Raw genomic sequence first — 22,758 nt, forward strand, 5'->3', positions numbered from 1 at the left:
AAATCCTCAAATCAAACTACAAGTAATTTCTCAGAAACAGTCGGGTATCATGTATTCAGTTAGATCTAACTATAAAGAATCTCTTTCTGTGTACTATACCCCAGGAACTGTTCATCCAATCTACTTCACACTTGGCGATGTATTGCTGGGACCCAAGGGCATGCAGTAGGGATGCATGATAATATTCAGACGTCATCTGAATCAGCCAACATGCTTTTTCTTATTTTGCACAATGAATGAATATTACATACTTTGAAAAGCATTCAATTACTGTACATGCTTCCATCTGCTAATGGCCATCAGGATAAGAGTATGCATTCAACACATGATGTAATATTATATGTATATATATATATATATATATATATATATATATATATATATATATATATATATATATATATATACACACATACTGTATGTATCTGGATCTATTTTCGTGGCTCTTTGTTATCGATGTGTTGTTTAAACACTCTGAGCAATAAAGTACAACACGTCTTGTTTCCACATCACAACTTAAAGCTCACAAACACACCAGAGCTGGAAGAGCGACAGAGGAGCACATGAATGCACCATCGGCAGTGTGAGCAGTACCCTACAATATCAGCGACTGGAGAAGGTTGGAGATTCATGACCACTCGGATGTTGGACAGGTTGACCCAGTGCATACACTTAAACAAATTGATCATAAAGAATTTAATTGATTTTCACCCATGACTATTGCGTGTGTGCTGTACCTCACTCTGTATCTCAGTCATCTCTCGGGCGAACTGAGTCTCTGAGGTTTCAGGGAGCTGAGAGTACAGAGACGACGTCATCTCCTTCCTCCCCTCATCTTTGTACTTTTTCTGTAGGAAAAACAGAGACTCAAAGTTAAAGTAGACAAACCACTGAAGGAAATTCATCTCAAGTAAAACCAGTATTAGTTGTACGCAACCAGTTCAGGATTAAAGGAGCGGGTCTTCACAAATGTGTATGCATATGTCCCTCTATTAGTGCCATGCCATGCAGATAGTTTTGGTTTTATTTGTTCAGCTTTGTGATCTGTGATGATTTAATTTGTGAAAAAATCACACATGTACATGTACTCCCTATAAAACAGACACATGAGGAGCACCTATGCTGCAGATGCAGAGATGCATGTATTGCTTGAGTACAAATTTTCAGTATTCTGCACACTGCTGACAAAAACTATCTGCATGTCATGTTAAAGCTGTAGGTATGAGAAAAAATGTTACATGACCCTTTAAGCAACCAAAAAGTGAGAACAAGTTTTGTTAACATGCTTTGTTAATGTCAATAAAGCATATTTGAATTGAAAGAGACAAGAAAGCTGAAGGAAGAGAGACACTCACTTCACTCTGTAGTTCAGTCACTTCTTTGGCGTGTTTAGTCTCCAGAGTTTCGGGCAGTTTGGAGTACAGAGACAACTGCGCCTGCTCCTTCCCAGCCTGCTTGTACTTCACCTGACAAACACACACACACACACACACACACACACACAAAATTCTTTACCACAGCTAAAAGTGCACAACTATCTTCTTTTGACCACCGTTATCAGACATGCATCCTATTGGTGGTTGATACAGCAACCATTCTGTGACATCATCGGCTGGATTATCAACTGTCAACCAACTGATGATTTTAGCTTTAAGCCCTGTTTGATCTAAAACAGTGGACCTGTTTAAATATAGGGCAAATGGAAGACGTTCTTATTGCTGAGAGGTGACTGTTAGTGAGCTGTTACAACTCTATTCAAATGTTATAATTGTGTGTTCATTAGGTGAGTTATATGTTTCTTATTTTTAATTGTGTTGTTTGATTTAATCTGATTTATTTGTTCTTGGTTTGCTTTGAATGTTTCCTTTTCATTTGATTGATTTGATTGAAGCGTGTGTGGTGAACTCTGGGATAGAAAGTTGGAATATTCCTGTTTAACATCAAGTTTATTGATAAAATAGAAAAAGGGGGTAGGACTTGATTAGTATTCACTCCCACCTTTTCCTTTTAGGACATGAAATACTCAATTATGGTGGCCATTGAGACTTTATATATTTGCTGGGTATTCTTGTTTTGTTTGCTTACTCATATTTTTTTTTATTTCTTTTAACATGTTCAGAACAAAATCTAAGAAAAACAGTTTGAGAGGCTGCAGCAGAGTTAAATCCAGACCTCCTTATCTCCAAGCTGTCCGCCTCTGCACTTTAAACATCTGACACACTGCGAGATTATTTCAACAGCAACACATTTAACACACAGTCACACATGGAGACTGCAGAGATATACTGTGACAGCTACTATTAAAGGACAGTAACAATATTTTTGTATGTTTTTACCACTGATAATGTCCCAAATGTCTTCCAATAGTTTTTTGGTTTTAATAGCAGCCTGTTCTCATTCTGAAGTCATCTGCCACTTTGTCAGTGATTTTGGCGTCAGACACCAATGCAGCGTCAGTTTCACAGAACTTTTCATGGTGTTATTATAAGCTGCCAGTTGGCCAGACAGCATGGCGGTATGATACATAGCTGGGTGGCATCAGTTTGAAACCCTGCTGGTAAGGACGTGATATAATGAGCTGGAGAGTCCTATACAGCGGGCGGGAGGGACGGTGGATGGGTCCCACAAACCCTGCACTTTCACCCAAGAGGCGGGTATTTACCTCCCATATGAATGCAGAGGGTTTTTTTTTAAACCTAATCATGTGCTTTTATTGATGTCCCACCGTTGGTTGCAGTGTACCGGAAGGTCAACAACAGACGCAAGATACTTAGCACATAATATGTAGACGTGAAAGTCCACAGACAAAACGGCGATATGTGACGATTTGGGATGAGAACATGTTGTTAACATGTGGTTCGCTGTTTCACCTTTTGATGTGACTCACTAGAACTATAATAACAGAGCTATAACTTGTTTTTATGGACATTAAAAATTGGTACAGCAAAAGAAACTACAGCTGCAGTTGGATGAGGATTATAATGCAGCAGCCCCCTCAACTGCAGAGCTTAACAATGAGGATTACTTGATTGCCCGGGGGCAAGTAAAATGCTACGTAGGGCTGGTATATCTAGGAACTTAGTTGCCCAATCAGGCCAGTGTTTAAAAAGAAACAACAGTCTGGAGCTGATGATGAAAGTAGGAGTAGGAGAAAGGAGTGAGCAATCTTGCTTCCTTGTCATCTCTGTTGAGAGGTGCACATGCACAGTACCAATCAGGCACCCGCAAGAAAATATTGGCAAAGTTTATGAATTGAGGCACAAGCGAACATTTTAATTATCCTGGAAACAGGAGTTTAGCTGGGTGGTGTTAGAGCATGTGGATGAAACTCCAACTATGTATTATACAGTTTGCCAGAAGTTTGAGAGCACAACAAATACAATGGGGTCAGTTTCATGACAATTAACTTAATTCTTTGTTATTTGATAACCACTAATAAATAAAATCTGTATAGGGGCAAGTAGTATTGACTTCAGGCATGTAGGTTTCTGACCCACTTGCCCAACCTGGCAAAGTGAAAAGAAGTATTAACATTGAACCCTCACATGGCTTAATACATTTACCAACTAAAGCCTGAATTTGATCTTAACACTGCTGTGTCTCTTTGGGAAAAAAAAACTGAAATAATGTCTGGACAATATGGACATCAACACAGAGGGTAAGACAGATGAGACAGAGGAAGAGTATGAAATATATCCCCCTACTTGGTTCTCGTCTGCTCCTTTTTTTCATAGAATATGTTTAAATTGTTGCAACTACAAAAAAGAGAAATTATTAAAATGCACTTCTGTCAGACAGTAAAGTCTGTCCTTGGGAATTAAAGACGACAGAGAGGTCTGACAAAAGTTTTCTTGTGTTCAATAAAAGCTCTGCAGAGCAGTCCAATAAATCAACACCTGTTCATCATCCAATCACTTGCTTCTGCCATCATCGTCAGCCAAGGCGCCAGGAGAAAATGTTGTTGTTGCAGGTTTCTGCAAACTACCAATGTTACATTTGCAGGTTTCATATGTATCATATCAACATTTCTAAAGTGACATAGTGTGTGAGCTGACTTTGACATCTGGAAGTGGCGGGGATTGTAAATGATGCCTGCCGAGCTGCAGACCACTGTTTGAGACCAACAGCAAAAGGGGCTGTGATTTAGCTCCAGCAGGTTTTTAGTCCCCAAACATCGGGGTTTGTAGCAGCCCATCGCTGTGTTTTAGCTGCGCATAGTGTTGGTTTTCAGTGAGTCATCTCTGCATTTCCAGAGGGGACTGTGCCGCCAAAACATGATTTTTTTCCAAACCATAACCAAGTGGTTTATATACCTAAATCTAACTACACATTAATCAAAGCATTGCTGTAATGTAAAGTTTCAACATATCTGCCAGATGATGACGTACAAATTACATTTTGTCTGGCGACTGGGTTGTCATCATATATCTTTACTTAAAACAAAGAAATGTGGCCTAAAGGAGAGGAAACATTATAACCTGCCATATCAAAGCTTTAAAGTGGTCATTTAAGAGTTGTTACCTCGCTGTGTGTTTCAGCCATCTCTTTGACAAACTGAGTCTCCAGAGTCTCAGGCAGCAGAGAGAACAAAGTGTTGGGCAGATCCTCTTTGTCCTTCTTGTATTTTGTCTAAAGAAGAGAAAAATAACCAAACAATGTAAACAGAGAGAAAAGTGCACTTAAAGACAAAGATTTGCGTATGTGATCACATCATTGCACCTCGCTCTGGATCTCTGACATCTGTTTGGCAAAATACATCTCTGCTGTCTCTGGAAGGAGGTGGTAGAGTGAAGAGGATGCTTCCTTCTTATGTCCCTCCTTGTATTTCACCTGAATCACAGAACAAACATATTTTGAGTGACTGCAAACAATGCATGTAAATAGGTTCTGCTCTAGGCTGCAATTTTGGAAGTTATTCTGAAGTTGTGACTTCACTCAATGACACTGCTTTTTCTTATTTTTATGGCTAAAATATAAATTTAAGGTCACATGTGCTGATTCAGACCAGAGTCTTAACAAACACACAGCTGCTGAAGTCAGGTGTTTGTCACCTGGCTCTGGAGCTCCGTCACCTCCTTGGCCAGCTCAGTTTGGAGAGTTTGAGGAAGGCTGGAGTACAGAGTGGATGACTGCTCCTTCTGCCCGTCCTCTTTGTACTTCACCTGCAGGGATGACAGTGGCTTTTTGAAGGTCAAATATTTAGAAGTGAATGATGGTAGGAAAAGTCTGAGGTGTAAAATAATTGGGATCTACTTAACTCAAAATCTGCAAAAAAATACAGAGATGCAAAGAAATCTACTTTAGTCTTTTAACCCATAACTCCTCAGTATGTATTCCCTCATTTTTCTGACAATATTACGTTTGTAAGGTCCTAAAATGTATATTCATTCATTTCTGTAGCTGCTTATCCTCTTGAGGGTCGCGGGGGGGCTGGAGCCTATCCCAGCTGACATTGGGCGAGAGGCAGGGTACACCCTGGACAGGTTGCAAGACTATCGCAGGGCTGACACATAGAGACAAACAACCATTCACACTCACATTCACACCTACGGACAATTTAGAGTCACCAATTAACTTGCGTGTCTTTGGACTGTGGGAGGAAGCCAGAGTGGGAGGAAGCTGGGGAAAACCCACGCAGACACAGGGAGAACATGCAAACTCCCTTCGGGGTTCGAACTAGGGACCCCCTTTGCTGTGATGCGACAGTGCTAACCACTACACCACCGTGCCGCCCTGAAAGATATATTAAGATATAAATTTGTGTATAGTGAGGACATTATTGGTCTTTACCAATAATGCTTGGCTGGCTGGGGTCAGGTATTGCGTTTACGTTTAATGATCAGTTGGAAATCAGGTTTAGATTCAGAAAGAGTGGAGTTCAGGCATGTAGTGGAGAGATTGGTTTATTACTAAATGGTTCATAGGGGACTGAATAATTCAAGGGGCTCCTAGCCCACACAGAAATGCAAAGCAACTAAAAAAGAAGCCCAAAACAACCACAAGGAATTGCACCAAAAGAAGATGCAAAATTACTAAAAAGAGGGAATAAATAAGTGAAGAGAAGAACACCAACCACAAAAAGAGGCAACATAACCACAACATGCAAAACCACCACATAGACGGCTGCAAACTGACAATAAGGAGATCCAAAATGACTAAAAAAGACATATAAAATTAAAAAACCATGCAACATGACCACAAAGAGATGGAAAACCATCACATAGAGAGAGAGAGAGAGAGAAAAAAGACCCCAAGGAGATGCAAAATGACTAAAAAAAAGCCCAAATGATGTGGCATAAAATGACTAAAAAGAGGTGCAAAATGACCAGAAAAAGGCCTAAACTGAAGAGGTGCAAATTGATCACAAAGCAAAACCACCAAAGAGAGATGCAAAATTACTACAAAGAGGCTCAAAATAACCACAAAAGAAGAAAAACAACCACAAATGCAAGTGACTAAAATGAGGCGTAAAATGACTATGACTGAAAAGAGGCATAAAATGGCCACAAAAAAGGAGGTGCAAAATGTAAACTATGCACAAAAAGTAAGGAAATTTGTGTTTGGTAGATTATTTCTTTGTTGATCTTTGTGTTGATGCTTTTTGGCAATAAATCTCATGCCGTTGGAAAGCCTGTTTATTTTCCTTTTAGGTGATGCCATATTTGTAAGGAACATGCATTTGTGGGATGAGCAGCAGAGCTGAGTATGTGGGTTGCACCCATGAAAAATTTGTCAAATCTTCTCTGCCAATGCCAAACAGCCTTTTATTGCTGTTGCTATTGGCTCTTGTTTTGAGCTTCTGGTACCCCCAGGTGCTGACAATCAGGTGCCAATCATGGGCCCTGCTACAGCGGTCAGTTGGTGTCTGCTACTAGAATCGGCATGCCACATTTGACTGATCTGGATAGGGCCTGTGCATAGGGCAACTTGAAACTGGTGTTCTGCAAAACCAACCATTATTTAGAGTGAGCCCTATTGTTGAGTAAACTCACTTTAAATGGCAACAGCCTGTCAGGGCTAAAGATGGCCAATTAAGATGGGGACTGTCTGTCTTAAAAAAGAAAAAAAGACTGGGTGGATTTTTGACCAGTTGGTATTAAACAGTAGTGGCGCAAATCAACTTAAGAGAGGCACAAAATGCCCACAAAAGGAAGAAAGTATGCAAAAATGACAAAGCCACCTCAGAGATACAAAATTACTAAAAAGAGGTGCAAAACAAGTAGAAAGAGGTGCAAAATGAAAACAAAGATGATAAAAGAACCACAAAAAGAAGCAAAATGAAGAAAAACCACAAATAGAAGCCAAGAGACATAAAACGACCCAAAGAGTCACAAAAGGACCACAAAGAGATGCAAAATGTTTGCAAATGATGCTTGATTCTTTGAGGATTTCTCTTGTATGTATGTATGGGGAGTTGGGGGGCCTTTTAAATGTCTGTGCCTATGATTCTACTGTCACATGATCAATTCATGTATGGAGAGGGTTTTATTACATGCAAGGCATGGACATCATGTAACAGGGTCAATTATACAGCGGTAATATGTGTAACAAAGTTAAATGTACATTTGTAATATTAAGTATTACTAGTGCATACCCATTGAGTGCACAGTTGCCCACGAACAGTTTCAAATTGTGTTTGTTTGGGATACAAGTCATAGGAAATTGCAGATTAAGGCCTAGTCCACACGAGCACGGGTATTTTTAAAACAATAAACAATAAAAATACCTCCATCCACATGACACTGCAAATTCCACTATCAAGCAATGTAATAAAGCAGTAGGTGACGATATAACTCCTAAATGTAAGGCCATTGTAGCCAATCAGAAGGCAGTAAAACGTCATTAACGGAAAAAGAACAATGTAAGTTGTATGATACAGCCACAAAGTGCTGATATGCTGCTAAATAGCAGCAGTATTTTGTTTAGGTCCATCCTCAAATCGTCTCTTGCACACACTGGATAGGGTAATAACACAGATGTTTTCTGTTTACGTTGCACACTGTGATGTCATACAATAGAGACGAGAAAAAATAACTGCGGTTATCCTGTACACACATGACTGCTGACACCGGACTTTTCCAGAAAGTTCACCCTGGACTCCGGTTACAAATAACTCCGGTTACAGGGGCCCAAAACTGCGGTTACGTGTGGATGAAAGGCCAAACCGTGAGCAAAGAGTCACGGTTTTATAAATACCTGTGTTGGTATGTACAGCCTCTAAATAGTCAACTGAACCCATTAAGAAGAGCAATGTATTCAGACAGAGTTTTTGTGAATTTGATAGTACAATTGCTTTATTGAAATTACAATAGTACCATTGCCAATAGTGGGATAGTTAGTGGGCTAAAACTGTACATTAGTAGTTGAGGCAGCACATTGAAAGGCAGATAGTTAAAGTGTTTTACAAAACCTCCCCACAGGGGGAGCCACAGCGATCGGTTGCATTTTAGCCATTTTGAAGCTTTTTTCTGTTGTTATAGCGCCACCCAGTTGCCAATTAGAGTTAAATTTCTCCAGTCACCTTGAGGCGTCCTGTTCTACATATCTACCAAGTTTAGTAAAAATCCATATGGTGGTTAGGCCTAGATAAGAAATGAGCTCTCTAGCGCCCCCATTTTGTTTGATGGGGTCAATAATGGAGGGGTCCCCTCAGATTATGTGTGGTTATATGCCTACAAAGTTGCGTGGTGATGGGTGAAACCCTTGAGATGTTATACACCTTTATGTGATGAGCCACGCCCTCCGCAATATTCATTGCCTTATAGAAGCTCAGTTTTAGTAAGTTTTCCAACTTTTGCCAAGAGGGAACTTTAGATATTGGTCCCTAGATTATGTTCACCCAGTTTCATGCAGATCGGTCAAACTTCCTAGGAAGAGATTGATTTGAAGTGTTTTTCAAAAAATTCAAAATGGCGGAAAATCTATATAAGTGCAAATTATGGGTTCTTGAGGCAAATGTGTTCCTCATGAGGAGAGGCATCTCTGTGCAAAGTTTCATGTCTCTACGACATACGGGGCATGAGATATGCCCATTCAAAGTTTGACATTTCAATCGGTTGCTATAGCGCCCCCCTTTGGCCAATTGATGTAATATTGCTTCATTGGCATCCTCCCATGACCGTCTACCACTGTGCCAAATTTCACATGGATTGACCAAGTCAGTGAGGAGAAAAACGTGGAACACACACAGACACACCCACAGACAGAGTTTTCGTCATTAAATACAAAATTTGTTTCAGATGTTATTACCTAACATGCTTAGACCTCCGTACACAATATGTGGAACGTTTGATAACTAGTCTCTGTACCCCTACGTTCACCTTTATTCCTGTCATCAGGAATAAACGGACATCAGCTCCAAAGATATCCCTGGTCTGGTGTTTGTGTAGGTGTAGAAGTGTGATCAGTACCTGGCTCTGGATGTGGGAGGCCTGCTTGGCGTATTGAGTATCCAGAGTTTCTGCCATCACAGAGTACAGGCAGCTGCCGGCCTCCTGCCTCCCTGACTTCTTATACTTTGTCTGCATAAAAACATTTATAGACATTTTTACATCTCTTTTTTTGTTTAAAATCCCCCACATTTAAAGTTACAGCACAAAACATCCACTCGTGTTTTTGCTGAATCTAGTTGTGCATGAATGTGTCGGCTTGTAAGACTTTATCCACAATCCTCTTTTCTCTCCTCTCACCTCGCTCTGCAGATCAGAAACCCTTTTAGCAAACTGAGTCTCTGTGGTTTCTGGCAGCTGAGAGTAGAAGCTCTGAGAGAGGCTCTTCATCCCGTCCTCCTTGTACTTGTTCTACAATCAGAGACAGATTAAAACATGAGATTATCAATAAACAGCTTGAGTGAGTTTATCGACATTTACGCCAAAATCTGAGACATGTTTCATAACGGCTACCACTGCTTTTTACCAGTCAGAAGAACTGAGAGCTCCACAGAAACAGATTAGAAAAGTCAGCAACAAAATGTATTTTAGACACCTACAAAAGTCTCACCCCAAAAAAATCAATATTGATTGAAGTGTACACTATATTGAGAGTATTTTCACCGCTTTATCTTTTTGTCAGACAACTCTTTCTGACGGGGAAGCTGTTAACAATTTCAGCTCCCCTTCTATGCTCTCATCGAAACCACCAGACTCTTGACTCTCTATTGACCAAACAGTACTTCTGGCACACTGAACACAGCATGGTCTACTTCATGCTGGTCTACTGCTGCTTCGATCAGTTAGTTAGTTAATATTGTTGTGTGACTTTGGTGAATCCAAACTAGCTTCTTCAAACCCCAAAGTCACACAATTACACAAACACAATAACAGTTTGAGGCAGCAGTAGAGCAGCAGCTCCTGTGTCCAGTAAGGTAACATCACTGTTTTTATCAATGGAGTCTGGTTTTTTTTTTTTTTTTTTTTTTAAAAAGTGATATTACAGCTTTAGTTTCCTGTTGGAAATCACTTTCTGACAATGAGGTGAAGCTGTGAAAATAATCTCAATTTATTATGCACTTCAACTGATATAATTTTTTTAGGTGGCTAAAGTACATTTTGCTGCTGCCCCCCTACACAGCAGTACATTGCTTAGCTTCCATGTTGAATTCCAACGTGCTTCGTCAAACCGAAGGCGTGCCAACTGACATCTACATGTACTGTATGTAATACACTGACTATGGGTAAGTACCTCATATAACCCCATTTCAAACAAAAAGTGAACTAGTCCTTTAAGGTGGCCATAAACCTTAATCAGAGCTGTCTTAAGTCAGTCTTTTTCTTGTCTTGAAGTTCCAAAACAATCAATCATGTTTAATTTTATGGTAAATTTTGACTCTTGGCTCATGCAAATAGCGAAGATTAATGACGTTGACAAACAACAGGCACAAAACAGGAAGCAGCAAACTGGGTAGACAGTTAACATAGAGCGGACTCCAACAACATGAACATTAAAGTGTCAGTTCTCTTGCTGTGGAAAAGGCGGAGAAACTGGTGGAAAGTTCACCTCTCATTCCCACAGTCTCCTCCCACTAAAAAGTGCAACTAACCAACAGAGGCTGGTAGGGAGTGACACGACCAAATCCAAACAAAAGTTTGTACATAAATACAGTTTATCTTTATGTATTATATTGATAATGAATTGACAAGAATACTGTCAACATATGACACCTTTTATCTTGTGTTTAGTTTCTAGAGTTTTGAGAAGATGTAAGGAATTGTTAGTGACTGTGTCATATTTCTTAAAGGGAGTTTGGCATAGTATTTTCTACCAGGAGCAGGATGGGAAATGAACTCAAAAGGAATCTTGCTGTAGTGACAGTGACCCTACAAGATTCACAGTTTTTGTAACATCTTATAGTGTGTGACTCCTATTGTCTTTAAATGTGACAGGGTGTCAACTTATGGAGATATATTTGTGTCTTTATTACATGCGAAAAAATAAATGATATGAGAGGGGAAAAAAATGTTTGAGAGAAAAAAAAATATTTGAGAGAAAAAGTTTTCGCACTGATAGCAAAAAATAATATTTGAGACTAAAAAAAGTTTTGAGAAAGTATTTTTAAAAAAACAAAACAAAACAATGAGATTTAAAAAATTATTTCCAAGAAAAACCCCCCCTCAAAAACCTTTTTTTAACTCTCAAATATTATTTTTTTTTGCTATCAGTGTGAAAATATTTTCTCTCTCTCTCAAAAAAAAGTTTCTCTCAAAACATTTTTCTTCTGTCTCTCTCAAAACCTAAGTCTTTGCTCTCGTGTCAGGATTTTGCTCTCACTGTGAAAATAATGTCATGGGCGGGGCCACGTTCCTATTGGCCAGTCTCAATTGACAGCTAGGTGAGGATCGTCTTAGGAGTCGAATTCAATTCCAATGTTTGGGTAAGATGGTGACACACACAATTGATGGGTAACTAGCTGAACAAGTTGGTTATCAAAATCATTCCTATAATGAATCCCTTTTCTCACCTAATGTTATTTTACCGAGATTGTGTTATTAACTGCACTAGCCAGCTAGCGTTAACTTTACATCTAGCTAGGTTATCCCATTAGCGTTACTTTACTACGGTGCTCTTCTCTTCCAACATTCCATGTGTGGCAGGGTGAGCGCTGCTACACCTCCGCCCTTAATTGGCATCAGCTGGGCCTAATTTCCAGTTGTTGGAGCCTAACTGCGCAGTGGTGGCACCTGCGTTATTTGGTCTTCCCCTCACGGGCGTGCTCACTTCTACCTGGCGTTTACCTGACGAGGGCTGTGTGTGTCGTGCTCCGGTTTCTGTACCCAAACTTGGGACTCATAAGGTAGGCATGGGTGCTGCAATGTTTGTGAACTGTTAAAGCGTATTATGGTGTCACAGCTGCCGTGACTCTTCGCTTTACAGCGGCGTTGGCCGTTCCTGTTGTGTGCAGCTTCGGAGGGGACTTTGAAAAGCGTGGTGTCTGCTCTTCCTCACTGCGAGACGGTGACTGGGTTTGAGCTGTGCGCTGTGCTTAAGCTCTCTTCGCTCCGGTAAGCTCGCTCTGTGTTTTTATTTCTACTTCTGCTAGTTCTGTTAACTTCATGTTAACAGGTTGTCCTGCTCTCTGAGGCCACAGCTTGTGGCTTCTTCTGCTCCTCTGCGCACTGTGTGGGGCTGCACGGTGACGTGGGCCGTCAGCTGGGCATCCTGAAGGACAGCTATCCACGGCCTCCAGCCCCGGTGCGGCCGCTCCGTTTTCCACTGCTGTTCTGCCGGTTTCCCACAGACGGATTAAAGCACACTGTAACGCGGCTGTGCATTCATGCGGCTTTGGAGTCCGTCTCCTGTCCCCATATTTACCAGTGTACGAATCTGTGTGACCTTCTGTTAAGAGTAGTCTACAGGTATGAGTGTATTCCCTGGGGTGCAATTCCACAGGTGGTGTTGTCGGTTCATTTCCCTCTCCTCTCCATTTGGCCACACATGCATAACGTTAATGTATGCATATCCGCTTCCAAATAACGCAGCACATCTATGCCAGTGAATCCACCATGGTGGATGAATGATTCAGTTGAATTCCCAACTCCCAAGACGATCCTCACCTAGCTGTCAATTCAGCTGAGACTGGCCAATAGGAACGTGGCCCCGCCCATGACATTATTTTTCACAGTGAGAGCAAAATCCTGACACGAGAGCAAAGACTTAGGTTTTGAGAGACAGAAGAAAAATGTTTTGAGAGAAACATTTTTTTTTTGAGAGAGAGAGAGAGAGAGGGAGAGAAAATGTTTTCAAATTGATAGCAAAAAAATAATATTTGAGAGTAAAAAGTTTTTTGAGTTTTTTTTCTTGGAAATCATTTTTTAAATCTTTTTTTTATATTCTATGACAAAATACTTTCAACTTTTTTTAGTCTCAAATATTATTTTTTGCTATCAGTGTGAAAACTTCTCATTTTTTTTTCTCTTTATTTTTTTCCCCTCTCATATCATTTATTTTCTCGCATGTAATAAAGACACAAATATATCTCCATATCAACTTAAGTCTTAAAAATCTTTTCAAAGTCTTTCAGTGTATGGTAGGCATAAATCATCTAAGTGGCAACTGAGCAAACTCCATCTGCTGACAAAGGCCCTGAGATGTGACTGAAAGCACTGGAAAATCTTTAACAAGTCGACCTTGTGCAATGAATTACATAAAAAAAAAAAATTTGTGGAGTCCAAAATACTTGTTTCTGAACATCTGTGCTGTCTGTGAGGAAAGTGTAAATATATCTATGCAGGAATAATGTGCTGGATCTTGTGCATATTATTTAAGTATTAATGGTGCATTCTAAAAGATTGTCATATTTTTAAAAAAATATCTGAACTAAGTTGCATCTTTCACACAGCAGCTGCCTGTCTCAGTGTTTTCTGATCAGGACAAACTGCAAAAATCTCTTTCAGGATCTATTTTTCCCCACATCTACTGAACACTTTACTGGAGGACATGGTTACTTCATTGATGTATGATTTTAAAACCAGTCCAAATACTTCAATGTGTCCCTTCACTGTCTGCTCTTACTTGGCTCTGCATGTCGGTGAGCTCTCGGGCAAACTGGGTCTCCAGGGTTTCAGGCAGCTGGTTGTAAACTGGACACGACAGCTCCTTCTTAACAGCCTCTTTATACAAGATCTAAAAGACACAGAGGGGACAACACTTGGACAGTCACTGAGAAGGACGAATGAGACATTTAAAATCATAAGTGTTGCTAAAACATGTAGAAACAGCTGGGGTATACCTGCACCATTTGAGGAAAATACTGTATATGATGTTGAATATCATGATAAAAGTGTTACTTGTGATATAAGTATATACACAGATATTAAGGTGTAATCAGATGTCTGCTGCTTTCAGTGTACGGCTAAAATACAACAAATTGCTTGTTGAACTAAAAGAATTAGGGGAAATTATTTCCAACCTTTTATTAAACAAATTAAACATTGAACACAAAAGACACCAATGAAAAAGAATGTTAGTTACATTTTGAAGTGCAGTTTTCTACTGATACCCTCTTTCAACTTACTCAAACAATCCATTGCAATGAATGAAATGAAAATAAAAAACATTACATTTTGCAGCCCTAAACTGGGGATATAGGAAGGTTGCATTTTACAGCTCCCAGACTATGAACTGAGTAAATTTACAATACTGCAGACCATTTTCCTAAGCTGTCAGCTGTTAGCGCATTCTTGATTGCACCAACATGTTAGAGGATTTTCAATCTTTTTGTTTTTCCACAACACGTGTGTACGCATGTACCTGACTCTGCAGCTGTGACGCCTCTTTGGCATGTTGTGTCTCCAGAGTTTCAGGTAGTCTGTGATACAGAGACGATGATGTCTGCTTCTTACCAGCCTCTTTGTATTTAGCCTGTTGATACAGGAATCACATTTAAGTTTAATGTTACAAAATAATGAGAAAAGAACTTTTCACTGTTTAATTTTTCTTTAAACACTGGTGTTTACTATTTACATCTTGCAGCGCTCCTTCAACTCCTTTTTAGATTAAATCAATACTTCTCCAAACTCTGAGGTCATCCCTTGTGAATCTTTATCTCAATAAATTGTTTTTTTGTCCTTTATTGGATATTTACTGCAGAGAGATACAGGAAAGGCAGGGAGAGAAAGAGCATGATATGCAACAAAGGTCCTCAGCCAGAATCAAACCTGGGATGTTGCAGTGGTAATGTACGTGTCTTAATCACTGAACCAGTAAATTTAGGGTCTATTTTTTTCCTGCAAATGTTCTATTTCATATTTTTTTTCCTCCTTGCCTACATGGAGACTAGGGGTGGGGCGGAAAATTCAGTTCATGTAAGAATTTAAATTTTTATCTTTTACGATTCCAAATTGATTCACAACTTCCAAAACTTCTTTGTCTGGCAATGCTGACTTGCCAAGCAGCCTTTTCTATATTTTATGGCAGATTACTGTACATAGCTGTAGACTATGTAGAGTCTAAGGAATCCAGAGCTGCAGCAAGCAGTATGACAACTGGCTAGTCAGTTGCTGTTAACGTTAAGTCTAGGAGTTGGTAGCCTATCTTAAATGGAGAATCAAACGGCAAAAGATTCAACCAGGCAAGCATTTGGGCACTTTGGATTCTGCAGTCTCCAGAGGAAGATGAGCCTGAAATGATCCATTCAATATGCAAGGTTGTCAAAATGAAAGTTAAGTATTTTCATGCCATAATTTGCCATACGCCTTTCTTAGTGTACAGCTGACTGGAGTAGAACCTTAAATTAGTACCTCTATGGACTGAATTGAGATTCGATTTTCAATCAGATCATGACCCAAATAATTGAAATCAAAGTGATGAGATACTGAAAGATTCATACATCCGTTTGGAGAAAGCACATCTGGAAAGATGAGACTGGTGGCATTTGGAAAAACAATATATTTAAACAAACTTCATAGTTTTACTACGACCATATGTTCTAATATATCTCTGTTATCTCTTATCTAAAGATAATCTTGAGATTTGTTTTAGTTAATCAGAAAAAAATACAGACTTTTTGCTGTGTGAATGTGCTAGCAGTAGATTCCTAATTCATATGAAGTTTGCAGATGATTCTGTCAAAGTGTGACTTGACTGCACATTCAGTCTACAGTCTGAACTCACCTCACTCTGCATGTCTGACAGCTCTTTAGCATGCTGCATGTCGATGGTGTCAGGCAGAGAGTATAAGTTGATGCTCATCTCTTTCTTACCTTCTTCTTTGTACTTGACCTTGTGAAGAGGAGAAGAAATGTAGCCAGAAGGACAAGAATAAACCACTCATTTATTCACTCAGATGAGTTCTCAAATGTTACAGCAGGGAGAGAAAACAGTCCGAAATACACCAGAAGTCTAAATCTTTGTGTATTTTTTTTTAATCAAATATACGTAGATAAATGAAGACTATACTCATTCATTACTAAATAAATCTCTAAATGAAAGACAAGGTTTTGAGTTGTGAGGATGAAACAAACTACAACAGATGAAAAGTTTTTGTTCTGAAGGATGTCATACGTCACTGAGCATCTCCGTCTGCTGTCTGACAAACTGAGTGTCGATGGTTTCTGGCATCAGGTGGAACAGACTGGAGGCGTCTTTCTGCTTGTACTTCAGCTGAAACAAACGTAGTAAACACATGACAATCACTTTATTCAGTTCTGTTCAATCAATAGATATATATAACGGTTTTTACAGCTGGATGAAGGACATATAAGAACAATGAAACACATTAACAGCTAAAGAGAGGTGCTTTTAGTCCAGTATATTCAGTTTCTTTTGTTAAGCGTAAAGCTCAGACCTGAGTTTTGGTCTTTCACAGTTTAAGATATGACTTTTTGGCCAGTTAAAAAAAAATAAAACAACTTTCAGAAAAAAGGGTGAAAAGATTTAAAACCTGTCTTAGAGGTATTGTTTGGAGTTTTGGAGGTACTACTCCATGGACAGTGTATAGCGGTCAGCACGCTCCCAGCTTGGAGAAACGGGTTGAAGTACTGCCACAAAAGCTAAGCAATGTACTGCTGTGGACGGGGGGTGTATTTTAGCCACCAAAAAAAAAAAAAAAAAAATCTACATCACTTTAGGTGTATGCTATATTTAGAATGCTTTCACCCCCTTTCTTTACACAGACAGCCCTTTCTGAAGGGGAACTGAAGCTGTTATATATGCTCGCTTACTTGGGCATCAACAGTACTTTTACCTTGCAGAACATGGGAGTTACTGGTCTACTGCTCCCTTGATTGGTAAGTTACTTTGTGTTATTTTGTGACTTTGGTGTTTTAGTGTTGATTCAGGCTCATCAAAGTCAGAAAAAATAACACAAACAGATTAACCAATCGAGACAGCGGCAGACCTGCAGCTTCTGTGTTCTGCAAGGTATAATTATTGTTTTTGTCAATGGAGTCTGGCCTGAGAGAGTGATGTAATGCACCACTGGATATCACTGTCTGATGGCAAGGTAAAGCAGTGAAAATATTCTAAATATGGCATACACTCAAAATTTTATTGATTATTTTTAGGGGACTTAAATTTGTATTTCTGCATTTGTATTCTGGCATTTTTATGTGATTTTTTTTGCCGGAAAGTGCGGCAGAGAAAAAAAAATGCGATTTTTTTTTTTTTTTTTTTTTTTTTTTTTAAATTACTACCTCCAAAAAAATAAGTCATGTAATCACTTGCTATAATAATCATACTGAATATTACAAAAAATAGCTGCAAATGTTTTTTTTTTTTTATAGTTCTCTTCTTTAGTTTTATTTAATTAGTTTCAAAACATGGACTCCAATAATGTTGCGAAAATGTGACTGTAAAACAACATGTAAGCTACATCTTCTGTAAACATAACATTTTAATACATTTAACACATTTTATGCATTTAAACAGTGCAAATTCCTGTCAATACAGAGCGTTTCTCCATACTGCATTGCCATTAGTGCATTTGATGATGTGTCTGATGACGTTTCAAATGATGTCATCAGACGCGACGACTTCCGGTCAGCCGGAAAATGCGGAAGAACACAGAAAAATTGCAAGCCCCTGCAATTAATTATTGTGATCGCAAGATCACGATTTTCTGGAGGGACTGACTAGACTTCGGTTCACTTTGGGTGAGAATGCGATCTGACCCAAATATAAGAAGTGACTTAACAACAGTGGAGGTTGAAGGTGAGTAGACACTTTTATCGTGCACTGGGAATCAACATTGAGCCAGGTCGTAACTTGCTCTCTGTGTAACAAGGAAAACACATCATAATCTCTCTCTCTCTCTCTCATCAGGGACCACCTTCTCAAAGAAGGTGAAGAATGACACGCTTGACACCTCACTGTCTTGTCCTCTAAAAGGATTGATAAAAACACCAAAGCAAAAACAGAAAATCTGAGACCGAATACATTTGGTGTTGCTCCATTCAGAAATTCTGTCCAATGGAAGAGCGATCGTTTTGACAGTGCACTTGACAAGTGCAGTGTGAATGCTAATCCAACCAAATTAAAGATGCAACTAGGGCTGCAACTAATGATTATTTTCATTGTCAACTAATCTGTCGATTATTTCTTCGATTAGTCGACTAATCGTTTTATCGAAAAATGTGTCAAAATATTGAAAAATGGCGGTCTGTTTCTCCCAAACCCCAAAATGATGTCATCTAATGTCTTGTTTCGTACTCATGCCAAAGGGTTTTAGTTCACCGTCATGGGAGAGTGTGTAAAGCTGCCAATATTTGACCGTAAGAAGCTGCAATAGGGGTATTTTGGGGTACTTTTATAGTACTTTTCTATGAAAAATGACTCAAACTGATTAGTCGACTACTAAAATAGTCACCGATTATTTTAATAGTCGATTAGTCATCGATTAGTCGACTAATCGTTGCAGCCCTAGATGCAACAATGTTGCAACTTGATCCACGAATCTCACTGAGCCTGCTGAATTGTAGGTGGGAAAACGCCCTCAAGTCTTACTTTTGGGTCAGGTATACTTTTATAAACTTAATAAAAACTTGATGAAGAAAGCTGAGAGATTTGAAGTCGCCTTAAAATTTACACTCAGCACATTTATGAGATTGGAAAGTTATCAGATAATAAAAAAAGCCATGTGTACAGAGCAAGAAGCATTTGAGACAGATTGAAATTTGATCTTCCTGTGTTTTTGGCGGTCACCAAACAGCTTCAACTATATTACTGCCACTCTCTGAACTGGAGAGAAGATTTGCCCTGATTTACACAAAACAGGGAATTAACAAAAGTGTGTGCTTAAGTGTGTGGACAGATGTTGACTGTGTACCTGACTCTGCAGCTGTGAAGCCTCTTTAGCATGCTGTGTCTCCAGAGTCTCAGGTAGAGTTGAGTAGAGAGAGCTCATTGTTCCTTTCTTTCCTGCTTCTTTGTACTTCACCTGAAAACAGAAGCACAAACTGATAATGAACTTATTGCCCTTAAAAAACGATTTCAATTAATCAATCTTGATAAAATCAGTAACAACACAGGTTTTAAACTTAGTCATCGGGACTCTAATTGTGCACAGACCTGTTGTCACTGAGCTTTTGCTAGAATTTCTGTTTTTTCCCAGGTCAACTGAAATTAGTTTTGAGACCTTGTGAGACTGCAACATTTATACTGTTGAACATGAAGTGATCACACATGAAAGACACTGAAATATAGAGATGTGTGTCATCTGCGTATCTGCAATACCCAATTCAGGGTTTGTGTTTTAAATGAGTTACAATGACACAAAAAGTGAATCCTTATAAGAACAGTATTAAGGGTATCTGGTGACATCATCAAGCACGAGAAGGTTTGTCTTCCTGTTATATTTTTATATTTTCAGGACAACTTTATTCATGAAGTTCTTCTCTCCCTCACCTCACTTTGCAGCTCAGTGACGGTTTTAGCGAACTGAGTCTCAGTTGTTTCTGGAAGCTGAGAGTAGAAACTCTGAGGGAGGCTTCGCTTTCCATCCTCCTTGTACTTGTTCTGGAGAAGATGGAAAGAAAAGAGATGAGGTTGATTTATAAACAGGGCAGATACTGACACAGAAATACAAAACAGCAACAGCTACCATGTTTAGAACCATGTGAATCTACTCCTGAATACTGAGAAGCTCCACTAAAGCTCCATTTGGTCACAATGAGACCCCCAAAAAGTTTGTTTTAAGAAACCAGCACAAATCTGGTATCACCGATCAGATATTGTTGATGACTCTTCTCTAATGCACATTACGAACAGACTGTGATTCCCCTTTGATCCTGTTTCTGATGCTAATGTGGCCTCTGAGTGTCTGAGGTATAAAAACATCAGAGAGCATTGGATAATGGGGTAGTGATTATTTATAACTAATCAAACAGCATTTTTACTGCAGCTCTCTCAGTTATTTTGAGGAGCTCTCAGCTGAAGCTCATCCAGGATCCCTCCTGCATACTGGAGACCTCATGTTTATTTAATATCACTCCAAAATGTCTGAGTTGGAAGAGACGATTTATGATTCCCCACATTAGTATTACTTTGTTTTTTATTTACTTATACATTTCTTTCAAAACAGTGCTGTTGGCTCAGTTTATGTGGCATGGAAATACTTGTTTCTGACTGTCTGGCAAGTTTAAAAATGTATGAGATGAACTTTAAACATAGCTGGTCCAAAATCAGTGCACAAGGCAATTAAGCTGCAGGTAACCATAGAAACAGTACTGATGAGTCACACTACTATGTGTGTATTTACATTCAACCATTCTATTGTTCGTATTAGGTTGCTATGATTATAGATTTTTCTCATTGTCAACAGGTCCATGGAATTACCAAAACCAAGTTCCTGTTAGTTCCTCTCTTGATACTGATTTTTTTTGGCTTTTTCGTCTTTAATTGATGGGACAGTTGAAGTGTGAAAGGGGGAGAGGATGGACGGGAAGGCATGCAGCAGGGGGCTGTGGGCTGGAATTGAACCCATGGCTGCTATGGCAAGGACATAGCTTTGGGACGCCTACTCTACCTGCTGAGTTTTTAGGCGCCCTGAAGACAAAGAAAAAAAACAAAACAAACAAAAAACCTCGCAAATATTTAGTTTGTGTTTGTATTATCTAGTTCGTGCAAAAAGGTTCAAATGCAGGTGTTGTTTGACTGAAGATGTTTCTTATTAGTTTCTTATTATTTCAGTCGATTAACAGCCTAGTACCTGACATCCTTTATGGTACCACCCCAGATGAGTTTCCAAGCAAGCAGAGCCAATACTACAAGGTGGAATTAAAACACTGCAGACTGTGGATTTGTCAGAGAGAATAGCCACTAAAGTGCACAGGACATCTTGCACAAACCTGTCTTTTTTAAACAGCCAAGCTACCGGCCAACAGCAACTGCAATTTTTTTATTGGCTTAATGCAGATTCTAAAAAATGTCAGTTTGCAACACTACACCATATACCTATGCCTCCACCATTAGGCCCTTTAATAAAATGTATGAAGGGTATCAGTGTTCAGTAAAATCTTGGTTGTATTTAACAGTCCCTGAATATATCCTAAGTATGTGCACCTAATATTAATCTGTGTTAATCTCTACACATCCTTCACTGAGAGACACCATCAGGTAATGAAGGTAATGTAACCAGAAATATCTTGGCTGTGTTTTTATTTACCTCGCTCAGCATGTCAGTCATCTCTCTGGCAAAGATGGTCTCTGATGTGTCAGGCATAGTGGAGTAGAGGGAGCTGGACATCTCCTTCTTCATGACTTCTTTGTATCTGGTCTGGGGAATAACAGCATTAACAAGCAGAGAGGAGAATGAATGACATGAGTGGATTAAAATTGTTTTCGTGTTGCACATTGGTTGTACGGTCAGACCTGCACAACTCCCAGAAATCAAGCAAGTAGGAAGTTATTCATTTACTTTTACCTCACTGAGCAGCTCTGTGGCTTCCTTAGCGTGCTGAGTCTCCATAGTGTGAGGCAGGATGGAGTACAGACACGTCTTCACCTCCTTCTTACCTGCCTCCTTGTACTTTGTCTGCAGATTGACATGAACACAGTCACTTTCCACAATGTGATGGTTTGTGCAGGAAAGTTTGCATTTAATTAAGTTTATTGACACCTTGCCTGTAGATATAATTCATCATCCTGGGCATCCTGACTTTCAGAACACATGTCAATGCATATAAAATTTTGTTCTGTGAGCACCTTGTACGGAAGCCAAGAACAGCTGTGCTTGCACTTTTAATGGCGTTACCATGAGATCATGAGTTAATTATTTCGCTACCTTGATATGATAAAGCTCCTTCTCTCAGGTTAATCTATGCTGATTCTTGAGAAGACAAATTGCAGATTTCTCATGTAAGAGATCAAGGTGTCATATCTTATCTCAAGATCATGTGTTAATAATAAAGCGCTTGAAAATGAGTGTCTGGTTAAGTTGATCACACCTGATTTCAGTTTCAAGATCATTGTCACAACTGTCAGGGAAAATTCATGTCTGAATAAATGAATGAATTACTGGGTACTAATTGATCTGACATTTTCAGATTAAATCAGTTGCTACAGTTGTCAAGGTGCCGTTTATGCATGCTGACATGGAAGTCCTGATCTCTGATAAGAATGATAAGCTTTTGTTTTCTCGAGATAACTGGTTGATTATCTCATTATCTAGAGATAATAAAGGATATTTTTTCAAATTAATAAAATAACTTGTGATCTCGACATAATGGCATTGAAAATAATTACTGAAAGCACGGCTGTCGGCTTCCATACTTCGTCCATAAACTAACCAGTGTACAATTGCACTCTCGGAACAACAAAAGAAAAACA

General features: G+C 39.2%; 1 protein-coding gene across 19 annotated transcripts in view; it reads right to left on the bottom strand.

Moving 5' to 3' along the window:
- Positions 1–22,758, bottom strand: part of nebl (nebulette) — a 186,106-nt gene that overhangs the window by 50,263 nt on the left and 113,085 nt on the right. For 7 of the 19 annotated variants that reach the window (XM_049566096.1, XM_049566093.1, XM_049566097.1 and 4 more), the window contains 15 exons: positions 21,854–21,964; positions 21,596–21,706; positions 19,837–19,947; positions 19,259–19,369; positions 16,498–16,596; positions 16,108–16,215; positions 14,746–14,856; positions 14,008–14,118; positions 9,690–9,800; positions 9,411–9,521; positions 5,052–5,162; positions 4,720–4,830; positions 4,522–4,629; positions 1,356–1,466; positions 738–848 (listed from right to left, as the gene is read on the bottom strand). The exons of 3 other annotated variants lie outside the window; for them this stretch is intronic. In XM_049566096.1, coding sequence (XP_049422053.1) covers positions 738–848; positions 1,356–1,466; positions 4,522–4,629; positions 4,720–4,830; positions 5,052–5,162; positions 9,411–9,521; positions 9,690–9,800; positions 14,008–14,118; positions 14,746–14,856; positions 16,108–16,215; positions 16,498–16,596; positions 19,259–19,369; positions 19,837–19,947; positions 21,596–21,706; positions 21,854–21,964 — 1,647 coding nt within the window. 9 more of the 19 variants (XM_049566094.1, XM_049566101.1, XM_049566095.1 and 6 more) reach the window with 9 other exon arrangements.

The sequence above is a fragment of the Epinephelus fuscoguttatus genome, linkage group LG21 (assembly GCF_011397635.1).
Source record: "Epinephelus fuscoguttatus linkage group LG21, E.fuscoguttatus.final_Chr_v1".
Taxonomy (NCBI): domain Eukaryota; kingdom Metazoa; phylum Chordata; class Actinopteri; order Perciformes; family Serranidae; genus Epinephelus; species Epinephelus fuscoguttatus.